Source organism: Ochotona princeps, chromosome X (genome assembly GCF_030435755.1).
Source record: "Ochotona princeps isolate mOchPri1 chromosome X, mOchPri1.hap1, whole genome shotgun sequence".
In the NCBI taxonomy this organism is placed as follows: domain Eukaryota; kingdom Metazoa; phylum Chordata; class Mammalia; order Lagomorpha; family Ochotonidae; genus Ochotona; species Ochotona princeps.
In genome coordinates, this window is record NC_080865.1 from 105,709,554 (window position 1) to 105,724,399 (window position 14,846).

The 14,846-nt window shown below is 52.2% G+C and overlaps 1 protein-coding gene across 1 annotated transcript in view; it reads left to right on the top strand.

Annotated features, from left to right (window-relative positions):
• The window catches only part of ZNF185 (zinc finger protein 185 with LIM domain), a 52,331-nt gene that overhangs the window by 8,377 nt on the left and 29,108 nt on the right, over window positions 1-14,846 (top strand). Inside the window, exons 2-11 of the mRNA XM_058659182.1 lie at window positions 2,947-3,025; window positions 3,180-3,303; window positions 3,597-3,662; window positions 5,422-5,460; window positions 5,570-5,647; window positions 6,264-6,353; window positions 7,061-7,147; window positions 7,786-7,869; window positions 8,192-8,230; window positions 9,952-10,035. Coding sequence (XP_058515165.1) covers window positions 2,992-3,025; window positions 3,180-3,303; window positions 3,597-3,662; window positions 5,422-5,460; window positions 5,570-5,647; window positions 6,264-6,353; window positions 7,061-7,147; window positions 7,786-7,869; window positions 8,192-8,230; window positions 9,952-10,035 — 725 coding nt within the window. The 5' untranslated portion in view covers window positions 2,947-2,991. The remainder of the gene's footprint in view (window positions 1-2,946; window positions 3,026-3,179; window positions 3,304-3,596; window positions 3,663-5,421; window positions 5,461-5,569; window positions 5,648-6,263; window positions 6,354-7,060; window positions 7,148-7,785; window positions 7,870-8,191; window positions 8,231-9,951; window positions 10,036-14,846) is intronic.

The following is a 14,846-nucleotide window of genomic DNA, read 5'->3' on the forward strand; positions in this document are numbered from 1 at the left end:
ATGCTCTTTCCTTGGCCCATCAGTGTTTTCCTCTTGTGAGCTCTTCCCTAGGCCATATTGCAGTGAGGGGAGGAACTGCTGACCATGGGCTTACCCTTTAGAGACTTGTCCTCCTCCAAGCTTCTCACCAGCAGCACCTTGTCACCACTCAGGAAACCCCACCTCCCCTTAACTATTGAAAAAGCATTTATTAGGCAGATCAGATTTATGAAGAGAAGGAGAGACAAAGATCATCCATCCATTGGTTTACTTTCCAAGTGGCCACAATGGCCAGAGCTGAGCCGATCTGAAGCCAGGAGCCAAGAGCTTCTTCCATATGGATGCAGGGTCCCAAGGACTTGCACCATCCTCTGCTGCTTTCCCAGGCTACAGTTAGGGAGCTGGATGGAAGTGGAGCAGCAGGGATTAGCCAATTGAGCTATTACGCCAACCGCCAGGAAACTGCCTTCTGAGTGATCCATAGCAAGACCTTTGTAGATCACTGCTGTTTGAGGGCCACTGGACTCTGCCCTCCATGAAGGACCAGACAAGGCACACTGAGTTAAGAGGACACTGAGTTATGAGGAGGGGCAGTCAACATAGGCTATGTGCTGTGCTGTGACAGGATGCCTGGACCTCATCCTCACTAAGGCTGGTGGACCAGCAGGTCCTATGTGGGTCAGCAGATCCTGGATCTGTGCTTGGGTCTGTGCTTGGCTATGGGACATAGACTTGGGGAGCACCCATAGGAGCAGCAGTGGCTAGAACCAAATGGCTTCTTTGGTTCTGGGCCTTGAGGGAGAGGCAGGAGAGCTGGGGTGGCATTCAAGGTGGGGGGACTGACATATGTGAAGGTTCTAGGAGTCTCAGGCACACAATCTTTTTGCTGACATTGAGGGGGCTGGGGAAAACAGAGCCTGGACCAGATCAGTGTGCCCCGGTCTTAGAAGCAATGGGAAGCCCTGACAAGCTGAGTGAAGAATGCGGGCTGATGCAGTCAAGTGGAATTAGGGGCTGCTGACTGATGCTGGAAGGAGGCGGGAGAAGAAAATGCAATTTGACTTTGGAGACAAAGCCATGCCTGAGGCCGAAGAGCTGATGTGGAAATAGCAGCCTTGCTCCTAACATGGGGGTCCTTACTATCTATGTAGGGCTCTCTACAGGATCCCAGAGATGTTCCCACCAAACTTTGCTCTTTTACATCTGGGCTCTTGCATGTGCCACCCAACCTTGGCTCAGTGTTCTGGTGGCCCTTCTGCCTCTGCCATCCTACATAGGTGTGAGTCCTAATTTGGAAAATGGCTTCTTTAGTTCTGATGTGGCGGGGAGCTTCTATGGAATGTGGGTGTTAGGTATGCTAGGATGGAGTTAGCTTCCCAAACTATGGATAAACTTTACTTGCTTGCCAAGTTCGTGTGTGCAAGGGGATGGCTCCAGTCCCTGAGGCCCAGGGCCTTGGAAAGGAATATATTTTTGATGTGCTTGTACAAGATAAATTATACCACCAAGTATGGCTTAGCAAAATTACAAGGAACTTAAAGGCCAAATGGTAGAGGATCCTTTCTTGCAGGCAAGGCTCCAAGGCACAAAGCGGATGAGGGACTCCTGTGAGGTCTCCCAGGGAGTGCTCAGGCTACTCCTGTCGGCCCACAGGCACCAGTTCTCCCCATGTGCCCCACACATGGGGCTACCCCAGAGGTGGCCAAGGCGGGGACAGCTGGATCTACAAAGATCCTACAGGATCACGGATAGGATGAGCTGTGCTCAGCAGGACTCTGATGGGACTCCTATCCACAGTGATGAGGTGTCTTCCTGGTGCATGACAGCCTCAGGCCACCTGGGCTACTCGTTGGTTGCAGTTTATTGGAGAGAGAGCTCTTGCTGGTGACCGGAATTTCATTCATGCCCAACCACTTCCCCTGCCCATTCCAGTGTGCCCTTGACTACAGAAGGATGTTCAGGTCCTGACAGCTAGCAGCTGGGCTCAGACATGCCCAGGGGTGCAAGGCCTGGAAGAGAGAGTCAGCCTCACCCTGGGACAAGGTCAGCACAACTCAGGGTCCTGCTCACACACTGAGCCATCAGCTCTTCTTTTGAGGTCCAAGGAGCTGGTCAGTGAGCAGACTCCTAACCTGTGCCTTCTGTCTACCACTCTCTCACCCCGCCATCCCTCTGCAGAAATGACCTTGATGGTGCTGTGTAAGCCTCAGAGAGCAGCATGATATCTTTTTAATCAGCCCCAGCTATGGATCCAAGTGGAGGCAGGGAGGATTAGCAAAGCCCGTGGCAGGTGTGGGACAGGGCAGCAATGGGCACCCTTACCATGATGTCCTGGTGTGCTCCCAGAAGGCTCCTGGGAATTGCCAGTGGGCCCCCGCTCTTTACTTCAAGACAGATCAGCTGCACACTACCAGGTCATTCTTCTGCTTGACTGGGGATTGCCAAATAGCCCTCTCCAAGCACAAGTAAATGGAAAGGCCCTGCTCCATGGTCTGGTGAGCTTTGCTGTGCCAGGTGGTACTAGGCTCAGTACACTTTCTGTCCTCACAGCCACCCTGAAAGGTGCACTTCCATAGTCCCATTTTACAAATGAGGAAACTGAGACAGCTCCGAGTGCTCAGCTGACCTAGCCAGTTTCTAAGGGATGCAAACTAACTCCAGAACAAGTCCCCAGCACCCACTTTCCCTGTTGCCAGCTTCCTCTACTCCCCGCCCTTGGGTCCAGAGTCTGGTCATTAGCACTCCTCAGGAGGTTCATGTTCTGCCCATGAATTCCATGTTCTCCAGGTGTGCAGCCCTAGGCAGACATGTGGGTGGAGACTTGGCTGTGCCAGATCCAGTGAGTTCTTGTTCCCTGGCACCTTTCCACTGGCCAGGATTTCATCGGTTTTTGTACCTGGTCTTGGCATGCCAGGACCCACATAGTGACTCCGTGAAGTGACAAGCTTTGTCCGCCTTTGGTGCTAGGAGCGCCGCTGATACCACAGAGGAGGGATCTGCAACATAAGGACCATGAGTATCTCAGCTCTCAGAGGCAGCACAAAAGGTGAGGCCTGGGCTTCATGCGTGTCTACCGCCTTGCAGGCTTACCTGACGGGAGCCACAGGCACTGTCTGGGTGGCCACGGGAGAGCAGCATGTTGGGAGGTATCAGGGTCCTCGGGCTTCCTTTCTGAGGCTGCTTGACCTTGGCCCTGCCAGGGAAGCCTCTGCCGCCAGGCGAGGAAGAACGCAATAACGTGCTCAGGCAGATGAAAGTGCGAACTACACTGAAGGGTGACAAGAGCTGGATCACCAAGCACGATGAATCGGAGGGTCGCACCATGTAAGTCCAAGAGGCCTGGAGGGATGACAGGGAGGCTAGGGGCCAGCCATACCCAAAGCTGCTGAGGGGTTTCCACCATCAGGGCTCAGCTAGGCCACATGCTCACACAGCAGCTGTGGAGTGCAGAGCATGGGTCCCAGGGTGGCACATGCACATGTGGGGATGAATCAGAGAAGGGAAAGGTGAGGCAGAAATGGTGAGACTTGGAAGGCACCCTGGAAGAGGGAGGCCATGGAGTAGCAGGTGGCAGAGAACCTGGGAGCCTTTCTTGAAGGACCTCTGTTTTCTTCCAGTGAGCTGCCTTCATGCCGGACTCGTGCCACATCGTTTTCATCAGCTGGGGAGATGTCAAAGGCCAGGTAAGACGTACTGTCCAGTGGCTGGCATCCAGGATCTCTCTTGCAGCAGGAGGCTGTGGAGGGAGGCCATGTTGCACAGGGACTTGGAGCACCTGCCGTGAATCATTTGACACACACAGGAATGGTGGGAAAAAGAGCATAGGAGTGCCTAGGTCCAGGCTGCTAGTCATGTCATGTGGCCGTGGGGAGAGCTGGCTTCCCTGCTGGGCCTGTACAGCTCCGACTTCAACTGGGATCCACACGATCATGGAGAGGAAGACTACTATTCTGAAAGCCCCTCCCCTCTGCTCCACAGGGTCTCCAAGGTGCTTAGAGTCCCACATGAATTCACCTCTGCAGATACTCTTGACTGCTGAGCACACTCAGTGACCAGCAGGCCAGGAAGTCTCATGTGTGTGCTGCAAGTGTCCTCCAATGAACGGCAGACTTTGACAGACGACCAAAGGAGCCTGGCTTCTTTTATTTCAAAGACTTTTCTATACCAGTGTCTAGGGCACTGTGAGCTGTAGGCACATCCTACTTTAGTCTGTGCTCCAAACAGTTGGCTGTTGGTGGTAGGTGCAGTGCAAGGGCTTCTCGGGGGCCAGTAGCAGCGATGGCAGCAGCTGGAAGGGAAGCAAATGGAAGGTGCCTTGTCACGCTAGGCTTTGCTTGGAGATGCACTGGGAAAGCACATCCTAAGGCACTGAGTCAGGGCCAGAGCTGGGCTCCCTTGAGGTCTACATAGCGCCTTCCAGCGGACCCAGCCAGGAGCCATGGTCAACCTCTGCAGTCCTCAAACATTTCAGTCACTACTATGTACCTAAAATGGGGGACATGACTTTTCTCTGTTGGGACTCCCTCCAAGCATTCCAGCAACTCAGCCACCTGCAGGAGGCTATATCCTGTTAAGGACAGAGTCTGTGGAGATGGACAAATCCTAGCCAGGGCTCCACATGGCCCTTAGACCCAACATCTTCTGTTCCAGCCTAGAACTTTTCTATGGCTGGGTAGAGGGACTGTCCGTCCCGAGTCCTTCTCCCCTCACTCAACTGTAATGAAGAATCCTTGGAATACCCTCAATCGCCTGCCTGCCCCTGAGCCTAGAAATCAGAGCCCTGACCATTACTTGCCAACAGCTCTGTGTTCGGTGTTCTTGGCCTTCCCCTGTGAGTCCTCTGAGCCACCTCCATTGCTGCCAAACAGGAAGCCCCTGCTCCAGTGCCTAATGCCTTCCAGCTAACTAAGCAAGCCCGGGCCATATTCTTTGGTGGCAAACTTCCTTCAAGACTTGCAATGTGAACCTCTAAGGGGCTGAAAGAGGGAAAGCTGTAGAGGAGTAGGAAGGAAAGAGCAGCTGGACCCTTCTGAGCTTTCTTCTGCCTGCCAAGACATTTTAGCAGGGATCTTCCAGGCTGAACAAGTTCAACCCTGACAATAGAGCTTGTCCTGGGGAATTGTGGGATTCACCAAGACCGTGGGAAGTCCAGCTTTGGAGCCAGTGCCTCTGGAGCAAACACCCAGCTGTGCACCACAACCTCTCTGAATAACTGTTGTAAATGAGGGCGTGCTAGACCTGCTCACCGAGGAGTCAGCCATGGACACTTCCCCCAGGGAGCACAAAACAGGCAGAGCAGGGCAAGCAGCTGGGTTAAGGGCATGGGAGTTCCTGGACTACTGTCAGCCCACCTCCTTTCCTGTAAGTGCAGGTAGGGTAAAGCAGGGCAACCTGAGCCCTCCAATGCAGCCCCATTTCCCTTCCCACCTCTTCCCTTGGTAGGCTTCCGAACACAAGGGCACCCACTGGCTACATCATCCGGTAAGTGATCACAGGACTCTGTCTGCCTTTCCATGTTGCCCCATCCCCTGTGTCTCAGCCCTGCAGCCCTACTCAGGAGCTCACAAGCATCTTCTGGACTCTCTTCTAGGGGAGTGTTCACCAAGCCCATAGACAGCTCATCCCAGCCCCAGCAGCACTTCTCCAAGTCCAACGGAGCTCCAAAAAGGTGTGTCTATTGGGTGTGGTCCAGCCAGGCAGGGGAGAGGTGTGCCTGTCAAGGGGTGGAGGTGGCAGCTCACCTCTTGCATGGGCCAGTGCAGGGCCAACCAGGGGAAATGAGATACAGTGGGATGCAGCTTAGCTGCATGGTAGGGCCTGCAGGCCTTCAGGTTGATTTGTGAGTTCTGGGACCAATCCTCTCGCTCTGGTCATTGAGACAGAGAAGAGCGTGGGAGGGCCTGTGTCCAGGGTCCCCTGTGTCTGACAGCTGACCCCGTGGACTTGTGGATGGCATTGAACTATGTACTGTAGCCGACTTTTTTTCCCAGAAGGCCCAGGCAGTATACTATGTTAGCACCTGGCATGAGGCTGAACCTGAGTACCCAGCACAACAAAAATGTTGGGTGGGGGAGGAGCTGGGAGAAGGGAAGCAAAGACACAGGCAGGAGCCCACCACACCATCAGCTTGTGGTTTGGCTGTGTCTGCTTCATGGCTGCAGGGTGGCACAGCTCAGGGTGCATGACAGGGCTGAAAGCAAAAGGAAGAGAGGCTGAGCTGTGCAGGCAAACCTGGAAGGCTGGGAGCCTGCAGGTGAGCCTATTGAAACTGCTTGCCTCTCCAGTGACGCTGCTTTGGTGAAAGCAGCTACTGCTGGCTCTGGCCGTGCCCCCTCCTCTGGCTATAAGATGACCACCGAGGATTACAAGAAGCTGTGAGTATGCCATCCCAGCCCCAGTCCGTTCCTTCCTGGAAGGAACAAGCCCAAACACTGAGCGCAAGCACACTGGAGACAGCTGGCTACTCCCACTCCCGTCATGGCCCAAGGACTGCCCTGGCCTGACCCAGCAGGGAGTGACGAGGCCCAGAACATCAGATGGCCACGCTGACTGCCCTCGTGACCTGAGGGCCCGCAGGAAGCTTATAGAAGCAGCTCTGCAGGTTTGCAAAAAGGGTTAGGGAGTCGTGGCCCTGGCTGGCTGCACTCTTGGCCTCAGGATCTCTGGAAGCTATGGATCCTGGTAGCCTGTGCCTGAACCTTGGCCCCTTCTTAGATAGGAACCTTTGGGGTTTCTTCTGGCTTACCTTTTGAGGTGCCTCTCAAAGCCCTTCCCATGGCATTCTGAGGAAGGGGAGCTTTGCACACAGACGTGAGATGAATATGCAGATGTCAGCTGTGCCACATCTTTCTCTCACATGCCCTGCATCATCCGTGCCGTGGAGTGCCTGGGACCTCTTTCTGGGGAAACAGGATCTCAGCAGGGAGGGAGTGGAGCTGGTTCTGCGGGTGGCAACACCCATGTGTAATGGTGGTAGTAGAGGTCAGGCTGCTGGGGTGGGAGCAGCTCGGCCTGGAACCATGGGGGTGGTGGGGAAAATGTGTCCTTACCACCTCCCCCTGCCCCACTCCTGCCCCACCAGGGCGCCCTACAACGTCAGACGCAGCTCAGCATCAGGAGTTGCCGAAGAAGAGGAGGTCCCTTTCTCTGCGGATGAACAGAAACGGAGGTACCAGGGAGCTCTGGGCACCCCGTAGGCACCATGGGTGGTGCCCTGCTTTCTCATCTCTCCCCCTTCCCCCGGCAAGTCTTGTTGCTCCTGGGACTGCTACAGATGCAAGTACCATCTGTTTCTCCCTTTTGCCCCTCTGCCACCCTGTACCGAGGGACCAGGGCAGCACCTAGGCCCTGCAGACCTAAAGACCTGCCCTTGCCGTGTCTGCAGTCTAAACATCTACTGATTCATCTTCGTCTCAGGAAGAGCAGCTACCTTATCCCCACCCCCGCGGTCCCCTTGGAAACCCTAGAAGCCTCCTAAGAGGAGAGCACTCCATGCCATGGGTTGCCAGGCTTGGGCAGATACATCTAAGAATCAGGAGCTCTGGAGCTACCTGGCTTTGAATTTCTGTCCCACCACTGAACCTGTGTGTGTTCTTGGGTAAGACATTAATGTTCCTCAGCCTCAAATTCTTCATCTGTAAGTCATCGAGATGCTAGCACCAATTTTCCTGGGTTGGCAGGAAGAGTGTACCCCATGCAGACCTGACTCCCTTCCCCTTGACTGCCTCAGGAGAGCCTGAGTCATTTTTAGCATGCACTCATATCTAGCTTGATCCCCACCAGTGTCCCCATCCCGTGTCACCCCAGATCAGAGGCTGCCAGCAGTGTGGTGAGGAAGACAGCCCCACGAGAACACTCTTATGTCCTGTCAGCTGCCAAGAAGAGCAGTGGGTAAGGTATATGGTACAGGGTCCCAGCTGGGCCACTAACTGGCTCCATGTTGTGGGACGGCTGCTCTTTCGTCAATACTCCAGTCTTTTCTGGTTGGTGAAAGCATGAGTTGAAGGACCTACCCCATTGGTCCTCCTAGCCAGACCTTCTGGGAGTCTTAGCTACATCTTCCAGAAAACAGAGATACCTAAGTCTTGCCACAGGGCAGGCAAGGTGCTGGGGATGGGAGAGAGACCTGGGACTTTCTAAGGCACCATAGTCAGGGTTTCATTTGCTCATGGGCTCTGCCCAATCTGTCACTGCTCTGCATCCTTTTTCACAGCCCTACCCAAGATACACAAGCGCCATTTATCGCCAAGAGGTAAGTGTCACCAAGGGGAGTTTTTTGCTGGTAATGAATAAGGCCAGCCACGGGGTAACGTGGGCATTGGGGAGAAGAGGGGACAGTGGGCCTGCTGTGTGCAGCCAGAGGTGCCCAGAGGGTTCAGCTGCAGAGCTAGGCCACTGGTGGGCTCTGGTGGCATGTGTTGAGGCAGCTGTGGCTCATGCTCCCATTTTGTTGGGTTCTAACAAGGAGCTGTTTCTCAATCCTTCCTTCTGTCCCACCACAGAAAGCTGCTCTGCAGACTCGTCATTGGGAGCTTTCCTTCCACCAGCTGGGGAGCCTCTGGAGTTAGTCTCGGCCCCATAAGATATCTTTATGCTTCTTGCCCCACTCTCTGCTCTCACCTAGGAGCACGACGAGGGACACAAAGACAACTTCCTGTGGGAGTTGATTATGACATTATAGATGGGCACTAAATGATGAGTGCAGTTTAAAAGGAATTGATCAGGATGTCAACACACTCCGGCCAAGTGAGGAAGGAGTGTCATTGGTTGAGAAAAATATTGGAGAAATTACACAGAAGAAACTACTAGAGAGTTGGATTTTGGGAGCATTGGTTGGGTGGACAGGAAAGGTCTCGGTGATGAGGTAGCACAGCAAGCTGAGGTCTGCAAAGCAAGGAAGAGACAAATGTTTAGACGGAGGGCCAAGCCAGTGCAAAGGCATGAAGCTTAATATGCTGGAAGATCAGGAAGGCTGACTGGATTACACTGACCCAGGGGTGGCGGCAGCACAAAGCGGACGCAGGGACAGCTGTGTTCTCAGTGGCCGTGTTAGCTTCCAGTAGCTGCTGTTGCAAGGAAGCTCAAAATACCAGATCTGGCTGCTTTTGAGATGTTGGGCAGAGCAGGAGGCTGAGCCCAAAGCGTTGCCAGGGTCAGGTCCTTCTGGGGCTCCTAGTAGAGGAACTGCCCCAGGACTCTCTCCCAGCTTCTGATCATGCTGGCAATCCTGCTTAAAAAGACGCCAGTCATTGGATTTAGGACCCACCTCAGTGTGGTAGGATGTCATCTTTAATCACCTGTGCAAAGATGATTCTCTCCATGTTCTCAGGAGCTACATTCCAAGACCACCTCCACCCCCTTGGATGCCTGAGGTGGGGATTAGCACATGTGTGTATATACAGGGCTTTATGCTCTGACACCGCCTAGACATTGCTGCCCTTGCACTTTTGGTCATGAGTAGGTAAAAATAAGGGTGACTGGCACACAGTTGTTTTATCTAGGAGGTGGGCACAGTGTACACTGTATATGCTTTGGACAGAGGGATGAGTCATTGCTCAGCTGGGAGAGTGGGGACACATAAGATTTCTGCCTGAACCTCCACATGGCTCATGGTTTAAAAGCTAGAGTTGGTTATTTTTGGAATTTTCCATCATACATTTTTGGACCATGGTTGACCACAATTACCTGGAACTACACAAAAGTCAAACTGTAGATAAAGGGCACTGTTATATTTCTAAATAAGGGCATAGTCTCAGATTCCCTGGGGACATTAACTTTGGGGTACACTGTTTACCTCAGTACACTGCTTGTCCTCATCTGGAGTTTCTGATTCCCCAGCCTGGGTCACCTTCCTGACCTTGATCTTGAAGTGCTGGACCACTTAGCCACCGTAGGAAGCAAAGCCTTAGAAAGGCCTGCAAGCTCCTGGGCAGCCAGGAAGACCACTCAGGCCATTTCTTTTCTTGCCTACAGGGTTGAAGTGGTGGATGAGGACAGGCCTTCTGAGAAGAGCCAGGGACCAGCAGCGCCTGCAAAGCCCCTCCCTGGCATGAGCAGGTAATCAACCACTCCTCCCTGCCTGGGGCTGGTTTTTCCAGGCCTGCCACTCTGTCACTGCCAGGCAGTTTTCCAGCTGGAGCTCACGGCCCATGCCCCCTTGTGTCCAGTGGCAGGATGAAGCATACAAATCGGCAAGCACCCAACTTACTAAATGTGCTAGGATTGAAAGGAGTAAAATAATATGGCCTCCAGGGAGACAGTACTTGGTTCTTGTCTGCTTAGTACTTATCTGGGTCACCTTAACTCTTGCACCCCTGAGCCTGGTAGCAGCGCAAGACCCGGAGGGAAAGGAGCAACACTGGAGTTTGTGCAGGCCAGCTGCCACAATGTTGGCTGCCATTGGTAGGCTTGCTCGTGGCACCACTGTAACTTGGCCAAGTTCAGCCTGGCAGGGAAGGAGGCTTTGTGCCACTCACAACTGCCTTCTTCGCCAGGACCAAAGTGTCTGGAGCGATTTGGACTGAATGCACACTGAGTGTGCCCAGTCCTGTGGGGAACCAGGAGGCCAGGTGGGTACTGTCAATAGGGCCTACCAGCCAAGGGTCTGACAGTCAGGTGACAGACTGGACAAGCTGCGTGCTGATGATCTCACTTGAGGCAAGACCTTGATTGGCCCTGGTTTCCACGCCCAGGGTATTCAAGAAGATAGCAGCACCCTCTTTTCATGGGACGAAGAGAAATCCATACCTGCTTATGATTGGTGCTGAATGGTGCCCAGCACTGTAAGCAGCACCAGCATCCTTTGTTGTGGATGTTTAAAGCACCTGACTGCTTTGAGAACTTTGCCCAAACCCAGGTCTGTGAAGAGCTACACCAGTGTGACACTGTTGGAAAACCAGTGAGGCCAGAAGGGCAGGGCGTCTGTCCCTGTCGGTCACTTCTCAGGCCCCATGGGCTGCCCGAGTCTCCTGATGCCATTGTGACCTCAAACTCTCCCACAATCGTCCGCAGATCCATGACTCCATCCTCTTGCTCTTCTGACTCTTCCTCGAACAGCCTTTGTTGTTAAAACCCTCTGAGATATGCAAAGGAAGATCGCACAGCTCTTCACAGGGCAGCATCTAGCAGATTCGTTAGGGGTTGGGATATGGGGGCAAGGGACGTTATGACAAAGGGTTGTACATTGGGCAGCTTAAACAAGAGAAATGTATTCTCTCCCAGTTACGGAGGTTGCAACTCAGAGATATGGCTTCCTCTCTTCGTGTCCTCACAGGGTCTTCCCTGGGAGTGCACTGTGCTTGATGTTTTCTTCCCATAAGGACATTAGTCGCATTGTATTAGCAATCTTTTATTTTTTTTACATTTATTTTGTTTTTATTAGAAAGTCAGATATACAGAGAGAAAGAGAGAGAGGAAGCTCTCCCGTCCATTGATTTACTCCCCAAGCGGCCGCAGCGGCCAGAACTGTGCCCATCCAAAGCAGGAGCCAGAAGCCTCTTCTGGGTCTGCCATGCTGGTGCAGGGTCACAAAGGCTTTGGGCCATCCTCAACTGTTTTCCCAGAACACAAGCAGGGAGCTGGATGGGAAGCAGGGACGCCAGGACATGAACTGGCACCCATATGGGATCCTGGCACATACAAGATGAGAAATTTAGCCACTAGGCTACCACATCGGGCCCATTTTCGCGATCTTTTATTAAAACATTTATTTATTTTTTATTGGAAGATCAGATAGAGAGGAAGATCTTCCATCCATTGATTCACTCCCCAAGTGAGCACAACGGCCGCTGCTGATCCAATTCAAACGCAGGAGCCAGGAGCCTCTTACAGGTCTCCCACACAGGTGCAGGATCCCAAGGCTTTGGGCCGTCCTCGACTGCTTTCCCAGACCACAAGCAGGGAGCTGGATGGGAAGTGGGGCCACCGGGACACAAACCGGTTCCCCTGTGGGATCCTGGCGCGTGCAAGGCGAGGACTTTACTCACCAGGCCACCGTGCAAGGCCTTGCAATCTTATTTTTAACTGCATCACCTCTTTAAAGGACCTGTTTCGAATCCCATCATATTCTGAGGTTCTAGGGATTGGTCTTTAAACACAATTTTTCAGGGACACAAACAGTATATGTCTTTCATTGCATTTTGCTTTTCTTTATTTTTTTTTAAATGCTACAAGTAGTTTCAAATACTTTTTAAGTAACAATGTAGAATTATGTTATGCTGTGTTTTGGGTAAAAAAGACATTTTAACATTTATTCCAGAATTCCGGTGGATATATATTTTAAATATTTATTTCTCTTTATTGGAAAGGCAGATTTACAGAGAAGGAGAGACAGAGGGAAAGATGTATAGTTCACTGGTTTACTCCCCAACTGGCCACAATAGCCACAGCTGAGCCAATCCGAAGCCAGGAGCCAGGAACCTCTTCCAGCTCTCCCACGCGGGTGCAGGGTCTCAAGGCTTTGGGCCGTCCTCCACTGCTTTCCCAGGCCACAGGCAGGGAGCTGGATGGGAAGCGGGGCCTCTGGGACATGAACAGGTGCCCTTATGCAAGGCAAAGACTTTAGCCTCTAGGCTACCGCCCCAGCCCTCCTGCTGCTATTTAATACACAACATTTGGCTATCACAATAAGGTGGCTGTCATAACAAAGTACAGTCGACCCTCCATATATATGGGTTCCATATCTGTAGATTAAATCAACTGCAGATAAGAAAAAATGGAGAGAAATTGCATATGTACTGAATATTACAACATTCTTGTTATGATTCTCTAGACAGGGCAATGTAACAGCTGTTTGCCAAGCACTTGTATTGGGTATTGTGAGCCATCTGGTGATGACCTAAAGTACGTGGGAGGACGTCTGCTGGTTCTATGCAGGTGCTATGCCATTTTGTATAAGGGACTGGAGCAGCCACAGATACTGATAGCCAAGGGAGCCCTGGAAACAGCATTCTTCAGATACTGAGGAGTGACTGAACCACTAATTGGGTGGTTTAAAACAACAGAAATGTTATTTTCCTTTCCTGCTTCCTGAGGTCAAGGTTCCTTCTGGGCTATGAGGGCAGGATGCTCAGTGAGCCTGAGGGCGTGGCTCGGCAGTGGCCATCTTCCCCGGGTGTGTATGCACTCTCCTCCCTGTGTGTGTGTCTCCATGCCCCAATGTTCCCTTTGCACGGTGACGCCTGTCACACTGGGCTGGGGCCTGCCCTAATGACCCCACTTGAACTTGATCAGCTGTGGAAAGGCCCTGTCCCCAAATATGGTCACACTCAGGTCCTGGGGGTTAGAAGTTCAGCGTGTCATGTGGGCAAGGGGTGGAGGAGACACAATTCAACAAAAAGCAGGATCTGACCAAGGAAGAGGCTTGAAAATGACAGCCTGGAGTAGTTGCATAGCTTGAAAGATTGGGACTCAGGGGCTTGGGCAGAGGTGGCAGTTACCTTAGGCCATGGTGCCTGAGTGTCTTGCCTGTAGAGCCATGGTCTGCTCTGAGTGCCCAAGAAGGTAACCTGTACATTTCCAAGGGAGCAAATGAAAACAGCCTGCAATTGGCTGGAAGCAGCTGCAGTACTGAGAGAGAAGGGCAAAGTAAGTAATGCTTATGTTAGCAAGGCACTCCAAAATTTGGGGATTGGGGAACACACGAACTGCCTGGATACCATCAATACCTCTCACCCGTTTGCTGACTCCCTGGCTGTGTGAGAAGCTCGGCTGATGCGGAGCAGTAACTCAGACTAACTCTAGCTCTCCTGGGAAAGGGTGGGATGGGAGGATATCATAACCCTGCCCCTTCCCAAGTCCTGGTCATGCCCTGGTCACTAACTACAGCCAAAAGTGCAGCTGTTGCTAACTCCCAGCCATCTGCAAACTGAGATACCCTCTTTCAAACTGGTCCTGCTTGAACACTTCTGGCCTGGTCAGGCTCCTTTGGTTCTCTGTCTCTGTAGACAGAAAAGGGCACCCTGGGTCCTGGTCGGAAGTCAGCCCCCAGGTTGCAGCCTGGCAACGTAGCTGGGGAGCAGTGACTAAGGCCAGATTCTGGCATCAGCCAAAATCCTGGCTTTACTCTGTATTGGGTGTGTGATCTTGAGCTAAGTCTAAAGTACAGAGAGCAATAACACCTACTTTAAAAGGCTGTCCTGATTCTAAGTGGGATAATACATTGAAAGTACCCGGCACAGTCTTAGGCACTGGTATCCTGGGACCTGCAGACCCCTCTTCAAATGCAAGGAGGGACCAACATTGCCATCTGCTGGCCCTCTAGGGAAATGGGACTGAGGACAGTGAGAAGACATTTGCTCCTGCCACAGCTCCTCTCCACTTGCATTCCCTCAGCTCCCAGCCGCCACATTGGACATTTCCTCACCAATCATCTTGGCGTCGGGATCAGAAAACGTTCAGTGATTTCCAAGGGTGTGCAACCTTCCACCGCTCCTAGCCTCCAATATTTATCAGCCCAGCTGAAAACTAAATTGGATTGGACTACACTTATCTGTGGCTAAAGGTCTTGGGAAGTAGTGAAGCTGGTGGTGGGGGTGGTTATCAGGGAGGACATGCTGCAAATTTTCTTAGAATCAATATAAGAGGCTTCAAAAAGTTTGTGGAAAATGGCATTAGAAAACAACCTTATTTTGGTGTCCTCAAATTTGAAATCAATGTATGTTTTTCTGTAACATCCATTTTCTACAAACTTCTTTTTTTTGAGTTTTCTTTTCTTCTTTTTAAAGATTTATTTATTTTGATTGCAAAGGCGGATATACAGAGAGGAGGAGAGACAGAGAGGAAGATCTTCTGCCTGATGGTTCACTCCCCAAGTGACCACAACGGCCGGTGCTGCGCCGACCAGGAGCCAGGAGCCTCTTCCAGGTCTC